The following is a 19869-nucleotide window of genomic DNA, read 5'->3' as shown; positions in this document are numbered from 1 at the left end:
GCACTGAAGTTGAGTTCAAGTTAATGAAAAAGAGACACTGAAAAGACCTTCTTTCCAACCCTGTCTCAGAAAAATTACATTTGTATATTACTAATTGTTGTTTATTACTGTTTTCATAATTACGTTTTGGTAACAAATGTTATCGCTGCCTGGATTATGTTCATGGACGTTTCTTTGAATGAATGAAGGAAACAAAAGCACTTTGGTTAAGGTTGGGAAGAGATTTTATGAATAGTCCCAAAAGGTATTTTGTATTTTGCATATTAGCTGTATATGAACATAATTTGTAGGAGACAGAGCTGTTTTTTCAGTCAACAGGAAATGAAAAGTAATAAACTGCTAAGCAGCCGATAGGTAGATGCTTTGATCCAGTAGTATCTGCATATACTAAAGTAGGAAATAGTTTGCACGCTTCAGTGAAAGTTCAAGAGTAAACAGTGGGCTTGAACTCAAATAAGGTGCAAAGTCCAATGGATACTAATCTTGGGAAGAAATTATGAGCACTTGTGTAGACCAGCATGTCTTTAAGTAACAACAGAGAGAATACCTGTTTGATACCTCAGCAGTTTGACTACGATGTTGCATACATTGTTAGTCCAAGTAAGACTGCAAGTCCTCACCCTGCTCTTACAATAGTGGATTTTCTGAATCACTTTCTTTCCAAAAGTTTTTTCTACTGAAGATTAAGGATCTGTGGACATCGGGTGCTGTAGGCTGCACAGACTGTATGGACCTTTGGGACAAAGTTGTGATTCTGGGTTACATAAATTCACTTAAACTAAACAATACCAAGACTTGGTATTTGTCTTAAAAATCAATTAGTTGATTTAACACAAAATAAAATTGTCATATTTTCCAATATATGGTGCCTGGTAAAGCCCAGCCAACACCCTGTTGATTGATTAGATGCCTAATTGACAAAGGGGCGGACAGTTCTGCTTGTGACTGAAGGGTCACTGGTCAGATCGCAACTACCTGAAAAAATCTGGGTGTGCGAGCTGACTGAGAAACACTCATGTCATCTTTCAGCAGTGCCCCTCCAGCTGCCCTTCAGCAAGGCACAAAATACCCAATTGACTTGATGCCAGCGATCAGCTTTATCAGGGTCACTGTGTGAATGTGCAGCAGGGTGGGGCTCTGATGCAGGGAGAGTTCGCTGAGATAAGGTCTGAACTGCTGACTCACCCACAGTTAGACTCTGATTTCACATTAAAATACTATAAAGATTTAACATAATAAACCTCCAATGATTACACTAAAAAAAGTAGTTGTAGTTTCTTTCCAACTTTTCCAACATTGTGTGCGTTTGCGATCATTAAACTGATTATCAATCACCTTGCGACTAAATCAAGAGTGGAATCAAACTAAATGTGAGTGTATCAGACATTTCTTCCTCGCTTTAAGCTGCTCTCCAGCTGCTGTTTATCTGCAACTTTTAAGCTTGTCATGAAGTCACTTTCTCAGCAGATTCTCTCGTTTTCACTTTCAGGAAACTACTTAGTAAAGCAGTTTAAAAAGCTGCTGTTGCTCTCATCCAGCTCGTTGAAGCTTTTCTGGCTCTGACTCCCGGGGCTGTTTCTAGGAATTCAGGCTTTCTAATGTTTCACTCCCCGAAGCCACTTTGTCTGGATAAAGACAGCAAGTGGGAAAATGCTAATTCCGATATTTTGCAAGTACATTACATTGAGATTATCCTTTAGCCAAACCACCAGGATTTCTCTCTTCGCATGTTCCTTTTTGGGGCATTTTTACAGATTTCTGAGGTGAGTTCCCATCTTACCTTGAAGCTGTTTAAACCTCCCTTCCAGCTGGTTGTAGTTGAAGGCAGCCTGGCCCGTGAATCCAGGGCCAGGGCTGGACCCCCTGATGGGGCTACGGCTGGGGCTGGGACCCAGGCTGGGGCTAGTGTGGGATGGGCCGGGGCCACCTGATGATGGGGACAGAGGGCTAGCATAGTCCAAGGTAGGGGAGAGGGGGCCAGGGGAAAGAGGGCCAGGGAGTCCGCTGGCGGCGCTCTGAAGCTCCATGGTGAAACTCCAGAGAGAGAAGATTCAGACGAGACGAGTCCACAGAGACATTGATGAAAAACTCAGCAAAGAAATCAAATGTCTCCACGTGGATCAAACAGTTTCCTGTTAAATCAAATTGTCTTCAAGAGGAGAGAGAAACAGAGTTTGAGCCCCGCTGCTGCAGTGTAAAGCTCAGGTTTCAACGGGACTAAGTTTCGTCCAGGAGAGGAAAGTTGAAGAAGTCCAAGAGGATAAACGTCTCTGCCGCGGTCTCAAGCTAAACAGGATAAACTTGTGCCTAGAAGAACAACCTCAGTTTTCAAGAAAATAAAAAAAGTTTCCAGGTGATTAAATGAGACTTTAAGAAAATAAAATGATTTGAAATTATTCAAACCTGAGTTTAAAGCACACAAGAGCTTCTAATATTGTAAAGAAATGATCCCAGAATCAGCTGTTGTCTTCACTTCAGACAGCAGGAATGAGCGAAGGAGGGAAAGCGACACAGGAGATGAACCACAGAGTCTCTCTCTTTCTATGTTTCACCAGTGTGGAAGCAGAAATCGCTGGCTCAGCAGACGCACAGCGGCGATGGCAGTGGCAGCATCATGCTTCTGTTCTCTCTCCATCCATCTGTCAATGTCTTCAGATATCACACCTTCCCCTCGTTCAGGAATAAACCCATCCTCCGTTCAAACTCCAAACCCCGCCTGAAGAAGCAGCACAATGGGGAGGTGGAGACGCAGTGAGAGACGGCGTGCAGGAAGCAGAGGAGGAGATGGAGGGACGTAGAGAATGAAAGCGTGGGTTTGTCGTCCAGCATGCAGCAGCAGCAGGCGGCTCTCAGACACTGAAAACACCTTTCAGACAGAGGGAGAGTCAAGGGGGGGAGGGGCCGCCAACAGGAGCAGTTACTCCTCCCAGCGGCCAATCACAGCCCTCGCTTGTAGCCGTGATGTCATCGACATTTTAGCATAAGGGGTGGAGTGGGAGGAGGGCGAGAGAGACAGACAAACTGAGAGAGAGAGAGCTGAAGTGTTTCTGTTCACACTGAAGATGAAATCAGAAAATGAAAAATAATGTTTACTACAGTTTGGAGCTTCTTCAAGATTCTTCTTGTAGAAAATGAGGAGAGACGTACAATGACTGGATATTTTGAAGACTAAGATTTGTTTCTTCAAATCAATAAAACTGTAGAAGAGAAATAAGTGTAGACTTTTTTTCTGTTAATCATTTCTGTTAATCACAATTTAATTTAATCTAGTTTAGACTCTTTCAGGTTTGGGCTGATGGATCGACCACTGAGACCTTGTGTGACATTGTGTTTTAAAAAGGATATAATCCAGCATACATAATAATAACCTAACATACATACATATAAAAAGTGTAAAATCAATCAATTAATCAATCAATCTTTATGTATATAGTGCCAATTCATACCAAACGTTATCTCAAAACACTTTTCATAATGATCAGGTCAAGCTAAACTCTATTATCAAAAAAAAAAGAAAGTATACATGTATTTGACTTGTTTTTTCCTATAAAAGATCCTAATTTCATTGTAAACACGCAATGACAATAAAGGCTATACTACTACTACTATAGCACAGCTGAAAACTTCACCATGACTAAAGTCAGTGTGTCAAAGTCAAACTTATCTGCAGGCAAACACTGAGACCTGTGTTTTCCTGTACGAGCCTCATGTACAACACACAGACAGTTCATGTTTTATAAAACAAATATGAACAAGTTCTGGATTCCCGAGTGTGTAAGTGTAAGATGTTGCTGAAAATCCAATTGTTCTTGAGTGGAAACAGACTGAAAGACAGTTCACCGAAGTTTAACACACACACACACAAGAAGAGGAGATATTCATTCTGCTTTATCAAATTCATCTTAACACTGTGGCAATACGGCTTCTTCATGCCAATAAATCCTTACAGAGAACACAAGACTTTGAGTGCAGAAGGGACGGGTCGCACCAAGAGAAAGGAAACAGGGTGGAGAACGTGTGTGTGTGTGTGTGTGTGTGTGTGTGTTTTTCAGGGTTTGTCTGAACTCATTGCTCACACACAGACATCCAAACATCCTGAGAATATGTGAGCTCTAATATTAGAACCTGTTACAGAGATGTGTCTTCCTGTCTAAGCCGAGCCAGCACTTCCTGTTTTATCCTGCTGTCCATCAACAACACACATATACACATGCACACACACACACACACACACACACACACACAGACACACACAGACAAATTTGCAGCTTCACCTTAACCTACAACAGGTTTGGGAAGAAGGAGATGGAGGAAAAATTAGGGCGTTCCAGAGAAAACTGAGTGAAAGAGAATCAGCTCCACTTCCTGCAGAACCGATGGGACACATGAGCAATGGCAAGGAGGTGAAAGTTCAGAGGTCACGACACGGAGACAATACAGGGAACAAATATTCACGTGAGCCCGAAATAACTGCAGGAGACTATAACGTGAAAACGTTTGACGAAACGAAAAACTCTCACAGCTTTGGTGGTTTTACGTCTCAGTCCTGCAGGTTCTTTTAATAGCATGTAAATGAGCTTCAACTCCACATTTTCAACAACTCTGAGCAGGATGTGACTACAAGGAGGTCAAAGGTCACCACATCCAGACAGTACGTACAATCACAAACATGAAGTTTGACCTTCTGATTAAAAAGGGCGGCAACTCCACCCAGAGCTTGTTTCACTTTTACTCACAAGCCAGTAAACTGAACTGCATTATTCACAAACGAGAGTAACATCAGCATGTCTTTCGGTACTGAAAGGCATCATCAAACGTTTGGTCTGACTCATAATCTTGTCAACTTTTCCTCTGATTAAACTGCTTTTGATTTGAATCCATTTTTATTCTTTTTAGACACTATTTTGTTTAAAAAAAAGTTCTTATGCAGCTGCTGTCTGATGGCAGACAAAACTCCTCAGACTACAGACAGAACTGAAATGACAAAAAGTTGCATATTTTGGGCATTCGGGGCCATGGGAACACAGTGGTGTTGGGAAAAAAATCTTCACTCAATGCCCACTTACTAGCCTCCTACGGGGCTTTCAACCACATTCCACAGTCTTCTTCAGTAGGCTGTGGGATGTAGTTGAAAGCCCTGTAAAAGGCTAGTAAGAGGACATTGAGTTAAGATTTTTTCTCCCTGTGACATTGTGTGTGTGCTCCCCAAGTCCTGCCGTCCGGTGGGATGCAACTGAAAGTTACAGGAAAAGCAAGTAATATTTTATCACACACAAAATGAATATTTCACTCTAAGGCTTTAACAAGGCCATCTGTGAACGATACTTTGCACCAACAAACTTAAACTCCTTTACAATGAACACATTTACATCACTATATGATTATGTTGTGGTACATCACATTTATATTAATGTGTGTTACTGAAGAGTGCTTGAAGTCAGGCTGAGGTTACCACCTGACATTTATAAGGCTTCCTGATTTGTTAAAAATGTCAAAAAGTGGAACCAGCTTCAGCTCCCTGATTGCCAACATTACAAGCCATCATCAGTGCAGAGGTCAGAGGTCACAACGAATGGACAACAGATGAGCCAAATATTTCTGCAGCTGATAGAAACAGTTGGAACTGATCTTTATGTTCTCTTGGTGGTCTGTACATGACAACATGTTCTGCTGAGCGTCACGCCGTGTTTCCTGCCATCATCTGGCTTCCTCGTGGCTCGGCCCCTCTGGGCGACCCTGCCGACGAACCAAACGCACCATTCATCCAGCCGGAGCAGAGTCAGACCGCTGACACGGCTCACAGCGGCCGCAGGGACCGAACGCTTCCTGAAAGCACTGTGACTTCATTTTTACTGGGTGAAAAGCTTCACCTAAAAATATTTCCTTGTTTAAACTCCATTATCTGAAGCCTTTCAGCACTGAGACATTACAACACTCATGTGCAGAGCCAGTGGTGCGTTCAGCATGCAAACTTGTGGCGCAGCAGTGGTGAATGTCACACCAACACGCTGCCTCACCCCCCTGACCACATAAAAACATTCCTGTGAGGTCACACCAGCAAACAACAGGGCCTACGGCAGCCATGCTGGACAAAACAGCCTCCCAGAGAGGTGATGGGCGCTGCTTTCCTGTCCACTGTAAGAAGTGACTGGCTGTGTTTGTGCTCGTTTTAAATATACCTGAAGCTAAAAGGTGAGATAATGAGAAAAGCTTTCCACCTAATGACTTTCTCACAAATCTACGTTTACTACAAGTGTGTGAATACACATCGTAGTTACTTTTTCTGTTTTGTATAATTTCCTTACTTTTTTGTTGAGCTGTAATGATTCATCGATGAGTTGATTGACAGAGAACTAATCAGCAACTAGTTTGATAACTGACTCATTTTGAGGAAAATGCAAATTGATTCTTCCAGGAAAAGTTGGTGCTTTTCTTGATATTGTTTTCTAATAAACTGAATATTTTTGGGTTTTGGATGATTTGCTGGACAAACCGACACATCTAATGAGGTCATGGACATTTTCTCTGTTCTGTAATGTTCTAGCAAATGATTAATGAATTAATGGAGGAAATAATCAGAAGACTAATCGGTAACAAAGACAATGGTTAGATGCAGCCATGTTTCCTTGTTGTTTTTTCATCGTTAATTTTGTACAACGCAGAAGGAAGGAAGGAAGGAAGGACGCAGGGAAGGAAAGAAAGAGTAAAAGAATGAATGAATGAAATTAACAGTGAAAAGATAGAAAACAATACTAAAGGAGAATAAAAAATAAAGGAGAATAAAAAATAAGCACGAAAATGAGACAACTTAAAGAAAATACAATGTGGAGAAGAGCAGAAAAAAATAAAAGGGAGAAGAAAGAAAGAAAGAAAGAGGGAACAAAAGAGGAGGGAACAGGAGGACAGAAAAAAGGGAATGAGACGATTCTTTACTTTCACTTTCTCTCATGTCTTAACAACCACAAACATTCATATTATAAAAACAGACGCACCAACATTCCCAGCATTCCTCCATCTGGTCCTCTGAACAGGAAGTGTGTGTGTGTGTGTGTGTGTGTGTGTGTGTGTGTGTGTGTGTGTGTGTGTCTCTGTGGGGGACCTGAGTGTTCCTGTTTCTAATTACTGAGTGGCTCAGTGAGTCGCCATTGTCACATTTAAGCTTCAATGCAGATTTTCAAAAAGTCTCACTGCTTCTATGAAACTAACTGTAGCTGGTAATTATGACATTATTATTATATTGTTTCTTCTATTGATTTTTCAAACCACCAATTGCTTTAGTCTATAAATGTGTGACTATCTTGAGCTTGAGAATAGGGGCCCTGACACTAGTCAGACAGTATTCATGAATATATATCTACTAACATGTTTTTAAAATGTATCCTACAGTAACATATATACCTACAAAATACACACGACAAACTTAAGACCCTACAACACTACAGACCGAGACCTAAAACCCAAACAGACTGCTAGTTGGCCCTAAGATATTCCTCCATCAGTCTAAACGTTGATTAAATAGGTTTAAATTTAATGCATTAGTTTAGAAGGTGCTTTGCAGTGAACCACGCATCGTAGCAAAGCTGAAAACAGTTTTCTTTATAGAGACGCAACGCTACAAACAAATGAGGATCTTACAGACCATGATGTATTGCTGTAGATCGAACAAACAGTAGTAGTGCAAAAACACCTCAGAAACACCTCGTGGACACAGCTGAGGTCCCAACAGGTCAACGGGTGTTAGAGGCCAACGAACTGAGGCGGCGTCCTCCTCAACCTTCACTGGACTGAAAACTCGTTGTTCTACGACTTTTTCCGTAAAGATCTCTGTCTTTCAATATCTATGCGTAGCCTGTTGTGTGAAAACAAGATGCTAAACATCAAACTAGGGGAAAGCGACAGACGTTAACGTTAATCACAGTTTTTTACCCTTTTGTGTTATATCAAGGTACCAACTTTAGTTTGGAAGTTTTGGATGAGGAGCCTGTCCTGCCCCTTTTTGTAAATAAAGTAAATACATTTATAAGAAAATTTGTATCTGGTATGTATCCTTATTAAAGAGAGACATGGGAGAGCATTGTGCATTCTCAACAGCATTCCTTCAACAAAAATAAAAAATTCAAATGTATAGGTGCAGGAGTCAAAAGACAGGTGGGTTTCCTTCCCAGAGTTCCTCTTTGCCTTCACTTTGTGTTTCTGTGTAATTTTGAAACAACCTTTTATATAAAGTTGAATTAAATTAAACTGAGACTGTCGGTGTGTGAAGCAGCAGAGGAAATGTTGAACATTAACCCCGGGGACAGAGGAGAGTGTGGCACCGGGAGACGTGCGGAGGACGACCAGGCCGAAGCCACCACACCACACTCTGGTTGCGGTTTGGATTGGCGAGTACTGGTGGGGCCGGTCAGGAAGAGGCTCAGACTAAGGGGGCTGAAACATGACGCCGACATCTCAAGGGCAACCAGCGACCAGCCGGCTGCGGCCTTCAGTGGAGGACAACGGTCGCAGACAGGCAAAGACAAGCCGCTCACCGCTACATCAGACTTTACACAGAAAAAATCCACAGTGAAAAGAAACACACAGGCTCCATGTTGAGACCAACTATGAGCTACTGCAGTTTTATTTGTCATAAAGTCACACACACACACACTCAAACAGAAACCCGCCCACACTGAACAGACACACACACACACACACTCCTTCTGTTTCTGCCTTCACTGTAAGTAGATCTGCCTGCGTTTCCATGGTGACTGGTGGTTTTGTGTTTCCCAGGATATCATATGGAGGCGTAACACACTTGGCATCAACCACACACACACACACACACACACACACATACACACACACACACAGAGGCTAAAAGCAGCAGTGGATGTTCAGGTCTCAGCATCGGTTTTCAGATGTTGCTGATGAAGGTTTGAGTGACTAAAACACTCTGACCTCATGTTCCTGGTCCTTTTTTAAAGAGACGTCTTTAACGACCAACAGCTCAAAACCACAATTATTCAAATTCAGCTACTGCGACTAAAACTACAGCTTCACCAACTACCAACAACTGCTCGTACAACTACTTGAACTGTTGCTAGTTAGTACTCTGGTGAACTGAGAACAGCAGAAACTAAGACTCTATTTGTAATCAAAGGAAAGAGGACACACACATACACACACACACACACACAGACACGCAAACAGTATCAAATGCAGCGCTAATTCAATGTCATCGCCCCACACATCCTCCGGCCTGCTGAGCTCAGCATGAACAGGAAAAGAGGAAGAGAAGGAGGAAGAGGAGAAGAAGAAAAGGTAGAAAAAGGAGGAGGAGGAGGAGGAAGGCACTAAGTGGACAGTCAGACTACGTCCTCCCTGAAGCAGCTACATGTGAAAACATCCAAAGAGGGTCAGTCTGTCAGTGAAAGTGCTCTGAATAAAGGTTAAAGCCAAAAGAGAGAATACACTGTGAGTGGCCACTTTATTGGGGACGTGTGAAGAATTCAACACAACAGACTCCACAGTTACAAAGTTTAAGATGTTCACTTCCTGGTTCCTGAATGTGATGTTGTACCACTTCACACCATCATTGATTTAGATCTATCTATGGAGATAATATTGGTAACACCACCACTGCTGCACATTATCCCTCTGATAGCAAAGCTATAGCAACCCTGCATCCATAGCAACCGTCTGATATACAAAAATAACAGGAAGGAGACCAAGTATTCAACAAATGTGTGTAATAAAGCCAAAGTAACACATCAGTGACACATTAATCACAGTGATCACTGAGACACTGTCACCATTAGGAACTGTAAGCAGGACCTTCCTGATACTTTTCACAGTTTTCACATTTTATCATTGTGTTTGGTCCTTTTAGTTTCAGCTGTATGGGCTGTGTGTTGTTTTTTGTGTTTTAAATAAGTAATAAAGTCTTTTTTATTTGTGCCTTCTCAAAGAGAGAAAGAATGTGCCTTTTAGGCTTCACTGTAGTGTAATTACTGTCTATTGAATGTATTTGAACTTCTATTATTGTACAAATAAATAAACTAAACTACCTACAGTAGATTTTATGATAGGCCAGTTGTATTGGCTCATATTAGACTGTACAGGTGTACCTAATACAGTGGCCACTGAGTGTATATTCACATTGCCTTTAGTTATTCCTGTTTGTTCATCCAGTATAGTAACAATATTTTGTAGTTTTGTTTTTTTATTGTTCTCTGTGTAAAATGAACAACACGCTGACTGATGTTAACACTACTCAACTACAGTATATTTATGCAATGATGAAAAAAAACTTCCACTTCCACACTTTTTCTTAATAACTTTCCATTTAGACATGAAGTGTTGTTTAATTTCCACATAAATAATGAGCTGGATGTTGTACATTAATTCTGATAGAAGTGTTTGGTATTGTTATGAGATATTTTAACACCACTGATCATTTCACTCAGCAGCTGAACTGACGCCATCAGGAAACACAAGCTCCGCCCCGTACCAAGACACACACACACACACACACACACACACACCATCAACCTTCTTCTGCTGCATATTTAACACTGGTGTGAATTATTTAGTGAAGTGGGACACTACTGCAGCAGTCGGCCATCAGGGTGAAAACAGCAGGCGGAGAGAAAGGTAGAGTTACTGTAACACAAACACAAGACACACTTCTCACTAAATAATGTGAGCAACACTGATAATCTCATGCTACATCTTTGAAATCCTGCCTTGCTGAAATGAGAATATTATATTATTATCATGAGAATAGTTAAAGATGTATGAGAAAAGGTAAACGTTATCATAAATACTGATTGTTTTACTGGAACATGAGAGATGATATAAGAAAAAGTTTTAAAATGTTATTGACGGTATATTAAATGTCCATTAAACATAAAATACCAATTAAAAATACAATTAACGTGTAACATCTGCTGATTTAAGTTTCATACATACCAATGTCTTTATGTCTGTTCTTATTAAATAAATGACTAAATGATGAATCATGGAGATGATTAACGAAAGATTAAATCTATCTTGAAAAACGCTCACAGAATATCCACATTGTTGTCATATTTGTTTGTGTAAACCCACAGCATCAACGTTAATAATTTGAAGGGTTAAATCATCTCACTACACTTTCACCAGATCGCAACAGCGCCTCCTTCTGGACTGGAGGAGGACCGACCCCCCCCCTCATCTGGATAAGAAAGACTTGGGATGAAAAGTGTAAAAAAGGGGCCCGACGCATTCAACTCCTCCAGCATGAGGCTCGTTAATGAGCCTTGTTAGCACGCGTTCCCTCCAGATTATTAACAGGTGTGAATCCTAGAGAGGAATCCAGCCTGAACGCTCTAAATCTTTAGCTGATCTCCATCTGGCTGTTGGCCCCAAAAACTCAGACCAAAGCTAAATCAAAAGCTTCCATCTTTATTCTTTGTCACTCTGTTGATCGTCCAGAGATATACTTTATGTTGCAGCTTGAGCTCTGAGAGGGTTCATTGTTCTCTGTTTGTGGACACAAACCGTGCGACCCCAAATCTTATGAAACCAGTCAGACTCCCGCTGAGTAAAGACAAAAACTCACAGAAACAGGACAAGGCCGAGCCAAAGAGTTCTCAGAGGACAACAAGAGTGACGTCACCGAGCGAAAGGACTTCTGGGTCCAGTTCTTCAAACGTGGTTCACTAATCCAGCCATTACAGCCAAGTTACATCACTTCTGTGCAACAGACAACAATCAGCTGCTCCATTTCTACGTGTTTTTAAAATATGTTTTGTGTCGTCTGGTGTTTCCAAGGCTGATGTTAACACAAGTTTTGAAAAATGGCGGCTCATTGACTCATATGTTCGACCTTTTGTGTACTGGGAGAGTACCAACTATGCAGTAGGAGCTAGTACAATGAAAAAGTTCCATCTTATGTTACAGCTTATGTTAGCCAGATAAAAAGATTCCGTTAACTCTAATCCAGTTAATTAGGCTCCATGAACGCACAATACAGATAACACAAACACACTTCCACCATACTCCACTGACAAACAGTAATTTTATCTCACAGAACACAAGAGTTGCTGTTTCACTGCTGCTTTGGTCGCTTACTTCGTTTGTGATACTGTGTGCTGCACAAATAGTGTGAACTGTGAGAACTAACCCTTTATAACACCAAATTCACACAATAACACAAACACATTAACCAATCAATGCAGCTGTACACCAGCAAGTCCTGCTTTTGGCAAGGTGAAATTACTGATTTATTGGATCCAACAAGCACTTTTAGTGGACGTACTTTGATCAGGTGCAGTTGCCCCAAAGGATCACGTTGCAGCCTGCTTGGCAGCTGCCGGCTGAGGTGATCTACTGGACCAATTCCAACACTTTTTGCACCTACCATTTAAACACCAACATATGTACAAATAGGACCCAGGTTTAAAAAATACCAGAGATAGCCTGATAAAAGCGTGAAAGTCTGGATTAGTCGGCCACAGTTCAGAATTAGCATCAGTTCAGCCTTCCCGAAGCTCAAAATCAATGTCAGCGATTTCTGAACATCTGAACATCAAACCCTCAACCATTTTCATCCATTCGTCCTCCTACCTGCGAGGGCTTTGATGCGGGACCGCTCAAATAGGCGTGCCGAGCTGTTCTCGTTGTCCCAGTCGTCCGCGTCCCAGCGGTTGTTGACGCCATCACTGTACTGCTGCTGGATGTCCATGTGGTCGTAATCCGCCGCTACCGACGTCATCTTGACCTCACCCCGACTCCACCCTGCCGCCGCTTCCTCTGAGTCCTTCCACCTGCTTCCCGCTGATGTTCGCGACCCTCAAACACACACACACGCACACCCTCACACACTCTCAGACCGGCTCTGACTGGCAGGCCGAGAAGCTCGTCCAAAACCTGCAGAGATTAAAACAAAGAGAGAACACAAAGAGAAGGTTAGCGGAGGTCCAACATTGTCTCCAAACACAGAAGAATTAAAACTACAGACCACAGAGAGCGACTGCAGCTCTGTCAACACCAGCTGCACAGACAGTCTCTCCATCTCTTTTCAAACTATTACAGCAAGTCAGACTTAAATAAAGTTCCATAAATTCTGGATGGCCTCACACACACACACACAGCATATAACACCAGGATTTCAAATACTATACTTGAGGACAACTTTGACTTACTTCTAATGGACTGAAATTATTTCCTTTTTATACTACTTTAAACTTTTCCTCCACCACATTTATTTAATGTCAGTCACTTTGCAGATTCAGAGTCTGTGTGACACATATCATAGATTACTGTAAGCCAAGCTCCACCTTTTCCTGCTGCAACATTAAAGTGATGAACACATTAATGATCAATAATCAAAATCCAGTGATACAATATTTACTATTCTGACAAGGACCATTCTGCATAATGAGTGCTTTGCTTAACCACAGGTACATTTAGATGCAATTACTTTTGTATGTTCACATAAATAACACTTTGAGACATAAAAATAAGTCCAACAAACACATATTCTATAAATTAAATCATAAAAAAGAATACCCCTTAGCTTTTGAACTCATATTCCTCTCTACATTATAAATGAGTCCTTTAATGTTTCGACTTTTATTTTGAACATTATTCTTTTAGTCTGCTCTGGAGTCAAACAGCAGGTCTCTGAGTCTCTGACACAAACTGATCCAGGAACACCAAACTCGAAATGATGTGAAACACCCCAACAGTGAAAATATGAGATGCGCAGTCTGTTCTGCACTGCTGACGACATCATGTGACCACTGCTCTGCTCTTTGATTGGCCTCAGGCTGTTACAGCCTCTTCCTGATCTGCACTCAGATTCCCTGTAAACTGAGAGAGTGGCTCCTCCCTCTGGCCACAGCTCGCTACTACAAGAGCTGAGAAACAAACAAACACACACACACACACACACACACCTCAGGGCTGTGAGGTGTTCAGGAACCAAACACATTCAGTTCCTCCTTAATATATCTAGTATTACTATTATCATTATTATATCCAAGCAAACAGCAGATTGGTTGTTCAAAAGCATAAAATGGTGCAATACGCTAAGATTCCATCAAATTCCTCCAGGGTCATTCATTAATAACCATCCTGTGTCTAAATTTAAATTAATTAATACTCTGCACTGTTCACGTGTAGAAACTGTGACTCCGGTGAATAATTAAACATCACAGGACGAGGCAGCAGCAGAATGTTTCAGCTTCAGGTGGAAAAAAACTTCAGCTCAGTGCAAAAATATGAGACACCCACAAACCAAGAGCCGAGTTAGAAGCCTTCTCTGATACGATGATAGATAGATAGATAGATAGATAGATAGATAGATAGATAGATAGATAGATAGATAGATAGATAGATAGATAGATAGATAGATAGATAGATAGATAGATAGATAGATAGATAGATAGATAGATAGATAGATAGATAGATAGATAGATAGATAGATAGATAGATCTGTTTCTGCTGAGGACAGTTTAGAACTTCAGATAATGACCTGCTCATAGTTAAGTTATGACTAAATGATTGTTTTTTCTAACATCACCCGGGGCAAACAGAATATTTGAACTCAAACGCAGGGCCAGGCGATGTGTGTTTACGCTACCTTTCGACGATAAAGAAGATTTACGGTTAAATGCATTCTCATGATGAGCTGAAGCTTCAGCCTGCTCCTTTTTCAGATTACTTAGGTTGTTTATAATCATAATCACAGCATTAATTCATTAAAGATGTTTTCTGGCATTATAAATTGTCATTATTTAGTTAAACAGAGTGAGAAATAATATAATTACCCACAGCACTGTATTTACTTGATGAATTAATTATGGATTTGTGTGACTGTTAATCACTTTCCCCAGTGAGAAGTAGATTTTGATAGACCACCGGCCGGTGTGTTCGCTGTCACTGACGGAGTGGAAACAAACAGCAAGTAAACAGAGAGCAGCGGAGTCAGCAGCACGACTCAGCACAACGAGTCTGTTTGGATCCTGCAGTCAGCAAACGGCACCATGACTCGGCACAAAGACGCCACAGCAGAGGCAGCGGACAGACGGCTGCAGCGATCGGGTCACGTCTCAGCCACAAGAGGTCTTTAGTGTCCTCCTCAACATGTCGTGACCGCGCAGGTTTTTACTGCAGAGCAGGAGGAATGACGATCTGACACAGAGAACATTCTCCTCAGGGTTCAGGCTCACACGCAGCTTAAAAGAAAGCCTGAATCCCATCAGAAGAGTGTTTAAAAAGCTGATGTCAACCTGAAATAAAACCAGACGAGGCAAGAAATAAAAATGGAGGGCATCACATTGGGCTCTGGGAACCTTTAATGGGGATCTGTCCCTATTTCTTTTTATGACTTAACAACTCACTTGGGGAAAATAAATATCAATTGACAGCTGCAATTAAGAGCCACAAAGATTAGTCAGCAGACAATTATTCAACGGTCAGCGTCTGAAATGTGAAGGTTCACTGTTCTTTTGGCTTCACTTTGTGGTAAAGTTCTGTGTTTTGGATTGAAGGTAAGTATCAACTTGTTTTATAAAGCAAACGATTCATCAGTTTGTGGAGGAAATAATCAACTATGAAAATCTGAGTTTTCTCTTTTTCACATTAACATTTCTATTACAGCTACAGTTCTGTAACTGACTGGCTGCTGCTTCTTCAGATTTGTTCACTGACTCACTAAACCCCCCCCCGCCCCAAAACCCCATACTTTGCATGTCGGCACCATTCTCCATCACATCACAGTGTATTCTGTGGCTCCGCCCACTGACGCTTCACTGGACCAATGACAATATTTCTGCCTCTCAGGGTCTGCAGAGCCAAAATTCTGTTTTTCTTAAAAGGTGCAGAGATACACACTGACATTCTGTGTGTGTGTGTGTGTGTGTTGCCACCCACTTGCAGCTCAAGGACCAGTCAGACTGGAGCTGCTTGTGTTGCTATGCTAAAAATACGCTGCCACTGGGACCCTGACAGTGTGTGTGTTTCTGTGTGTGTGTTTCTGTGTGTGTGTGTGTGTGTGTGTGTTGCTGTGAAGCTAACACAATGTGCACTCATTCAGAAGCAATAAAGCACACAGACACATGGACACACACACCAGCCATGCTGCCATGACCACACACACACACACACACACACAAAGAGTTTCTAGAAAGTGTGTCACGGAAGGACAAGCAAGACCAGTGAGTCTTTTTGTGACACTTTCATCGTTTGGTTTCTGTTGAGGATGAAACACCACACTGACTCAATTATTTTCATTCTTGTTGAGTCTATTGATGAATTTTAGGATGAATCAATGAATCTTTTTATCTGAAAAATGTCAGAAAATAGTGAAAATATCTTTCTCATAGATTCCACAAATGTTCATTTTACAAGGGTATAAGACACTCTGACGAAGCCGGGCCCAGACAATGTTTGCTGTTGTTGCTTCATAGATGATGTAATGTAGCAGATTAATGTCACATTAAGCTGAAAGCACAACATCTGATAGTTATTAAGTTGTTATTTCTACATACAGCAGACACAGAACAACATGTGGAGTCCAGTTTTTGCTGATTTTTTAGCTCTGTTTTTGGTCTCCGCCACCTCCTGAGGGAAATATCTGGCTTTTTGGCTGCTAAATGCTCCACTGTGTTCACCAGCTGGACACCAACTGTGACTATCAGGTAACTGTTTATCAGAACTTGTTTGATGAAAACAACTGCTGCTGCTGCTCCTGAGACAACAACGTAGTCCACAGTTGCTGCAGCAGTGAATGTGACGCAGCTCATGGAGGATATCAACATACTTTAAAACAGTAAGAGGCTGATTGCTGCAATTTGATTCAAAATACATGCTCCTTCTCTGAGTCATAACTCAGTAAAATCTCAGTCAAATCTGCAATCTAACACATCAAGAGGATTATATTGAAAGCGAATAAACTTCCATAAAACCACTTAGGAAAAAAAGACCATAAAGCTGCAGAACTTGCCTGAGAATCTTCATGGTTTTAAGTTTTCTTCAGTATCAAAGAAATCCAGTGATAGCTGTCTGTACATGCATATGCCCACTGCAAACAGGAGCTGCTAATAGCCTATTTGGCAAACATTGAATGGCAACAATTTGCTAAAATGCAAACTAACATAGGCTAAAAAAACTGGACTAAACATGTAGCCCACAGCAAACTCAGTGAAGCAACATTGTAATATTAAATATTTTTGCCATGACTGTAGAGATACTGACATCGACATGTCTCATCAATGTGGTTCTTATAGTCTAGTAACACCAACACTTTCTTCTATCCATCCATTCATATGTTAAGAGTTCAAAAACCTGCGGACTTGCAAGAGAGCGATTGATTAAGACTTTGACAAAAAAAAGTCATCAAACTGATTTCTGCAGCAGAGTTTGAGCCTGCAGACGCCCACAGACGGAGAGGAAGGACAGCACCAGTTTGAGCCGACGCTCGACCTGAAAGCATGATGTCATGTACAGACTGTACGATGGGCGAGAGAGCATGCAGAGAGAAGGAACAGTAGGAGAGAGAGAGGGTGGGACAAATGACTGGTTACTGTGTCTGTGTGGTAAAGGCAGAACAACTGTGGCTGCTCAGGAGTGATATTTATAGCGGGAGAGAGGGAGAGAGAGAGAGAGGATGGAGAGATAAGGGAGGAGAGACAGCACTGATGCTGGCAGAAAACAGAAAGGACAGAAATAGTGAGAGATGACAGGATGATAGATGGAGACATAAAAGAAGTCAAACTAAGACGTGAAAAGAATCTGAGTCACGCAATCTGTCGAAAATTAATCAGTAACTATTTTGTTCATCGATTAATCATTTAGCAAAGATTTGCTGCTTTTCTCGTGACTTATGGTAGTGAACTAAACAGAGCTGCAATGTCAATTGTTCAACTAGTCAGCTGACAGACAACAAAATGGCAACTTGTGTGATCACTGACTAGTCGCTTCGTTGCTTTTTTGAGCAAAAAGAAAAAAAAAAGACAAAAATTGCTGCTTTTCTTGGTTTTGAATCACAATAAATTGGCTTTAGGTCTATTATTCAGACAAGCAGAGACATCTGATGAGGTCACCTTGAGCTCTGGAGTATTATGATGGACATTTTTTATAAACCAAACAGTTAATTGAGAAAATAATCAGCAGACTGATTGCTATTAAAATCATTTGTTAGATGAAGCCCTAAAGCTGAATACTGTTTAGTTTTAGACGGCTGGCTGGTTAAAATAATTGTCACACATCATCATAACACACAGCCATTGACATTGACATTAACATGCCCAGTGTTTCATATTATGCTCTGTTGCTTATTTTGATCGCACTCTTTACGGCAATATTTTTCGTCATTTGGACGACACTTTGCATTCTTCCACACGGCAAAACGCAGGCAGGAAATTTGCATGGATGAGGTTTGGGGATGAAAAATCAGACGTGGACCAGAAAACTGAACTTTTTTAAATTATGCCTATTCAAGAATCAGGTGTAGAATTAACTGAATGTACAGAAAATGAGCTATAGTGTGATACGTATTGTGTGAAATAACACCAATGAAATGAAGTTTCACAGTCCATTTTGTTTCATTTCTTTCCGAGCATCCTTCCACCGTCACACGGATCTTTTCTCTCCTCTCTCTGTCGCCCACGTCCGCCTCCCACCTCTCTCACCTCCCAGCATCCTCCACTCCACTAAAATCAGCCCTTATTAAAGCTCTCTCCACCCTCTCTCGCTCTACCTAACTGATGCATGCTGCAACATCTCTCCAAGTCCCTGTTTCTCTCGTCCTTTCAGCACAAACGACACGTACAATATGTTTCATTACACGCATTTCTCATTTCATCTATTAAATGTGTTCATTGCTTTGGTCTAAAATGCTCATGTGAAACTTTAGCTCACCAATGTTTGTTGTTTTTTGTTTAACGCTTGAACTTCAGTCAGTGACAGGGCGACCTCTGACCTGCCGACCCCCTTAATAACTGTTGTTATGCCGGTCAAGCTTTTAAACTGTACAGTGATGACAGCGGTAGATTTACCATCAAAACTCGCAGCAACGAATTAAGGTAAAAGAAGTAAAAGCAGAGTCTTATTTCTAGACGAAGGCTGCAGATTTTGTCAGATTTTTGTCTGCTTCATATAGCTGAAGACATGCAAAGCAGATTCCCAGGTATCAAAGTACAGTATTATTTATACAAATATAATTGAAATGTCATGTATTCTCATGCGAGCAGTGGATGGATGGTATAAACAAGCAGCACAGTGGAACATCGTCCAACACAAGACTGGCTGAAGCAGTTTGAGCATAAACTTCCATAAAACCCTCTCACAAACATTTCATTACTATCCGCAGTGAATCATGTCGCATCTCTCCCTTCTTCTCTCTCTCTCTTTCAGTCCACAATGAAAGACGGACATTATCAAGTCAAAACCACAGGTCGCCATGGTTACAGCTGTTCCAGCGTGCATTGTGTCGGAGCCGCTTGTCAAGCTGCCGACAGCTGCACAAAGACTCTCGGCTGGAGCTTCAGAGGGAAGAAGAAAAAACTTTCCCGACGACGAAGCCAACTCACAGAGATGGTTTACAGGAAAGAGCTGAAGAGACGCTGCAAGAAACTGAGATATGAACAACGAACAGCTGGAAGAAAGAAGAAATACGAGATTTTTCAAAAGATTATAAGATTAGTATAAAAGTACTGAACAACCTGGAACAAGAACTCATCTCCTTTACTGCAGTATAACTATCATATGAACGGAGCTTAGCTTTGAGTCTTTACTTCTAGGTAGTTTTTCGCCTACCAAACCTTTGGGCACGTTAAGTTGTAAGTTGTTCTGACTGTAAATATTCTGTGTGATTCATTAAACTTCGGTACAGTCTGACTG

At 41.3% G+C, this 19869-nt stretch overlaps 2 protein-coding genes across 3 annotated transcripts in view; both read right to left on the bottom strand.

Annotated features, from left to right (window-relative positions):
• Positions 1-19869, bottom strand: part of LOC139210467 (spectrin beta chain, non-erythrocytic 1) — a 122322-nt gene that overhangs the window by 69509 nt on the left and 32944 nt on the right. The window contains exon 2 of one of the 2 annotated variants that reach the window (XM_070840449.1): positions 12589-12891. In XM_070840449.1, coding sequence (XP_070696550.1) covers positions 12589-12736 — 148 coding nt within the window. In that variant the 5' untranslated portion in view covers positions 12737-12891. Of the gene's footprint in view, positions 1-1780; positions 2357-12588; positions 12892-19869 lie in introns of those variants that run through there. The other variant, XM_070840448.1, reaches the window with a different exon arrangement.
• rps27a (ribosomal protein S27a) overlaps positions 1-19869 on the bottom strand; it is a 263072-nt gene that overhangs the window by 234066 nt on the left and 9137 nt on the right. The gene's annotated exons all lie outside the window — the stretch shown is intronic.

The sequence above is a fragment of the Pempheris klunzingeri genome, chromosome 12 (genome assembly GCF_042242105.1).
Source record: "Pempheris klunzingeri isolate RE-2024b chromosome 12, fPemKlu1.hap1, whole genome shotgun sequence".
Classification (NCBI taxonomy): domain Eukaryota; kingdom Metazoa; phylum Chordata; class Actinopteri; order Acropomatiformes; family Pempheridae; genus Pempheris; species Pempheris klunzingeri.
The sequence above is the reverse complement of the archived record's forward strand: the minus strand, read 5'-3'. Positions and strand labels throughout refer to the sequence as shown.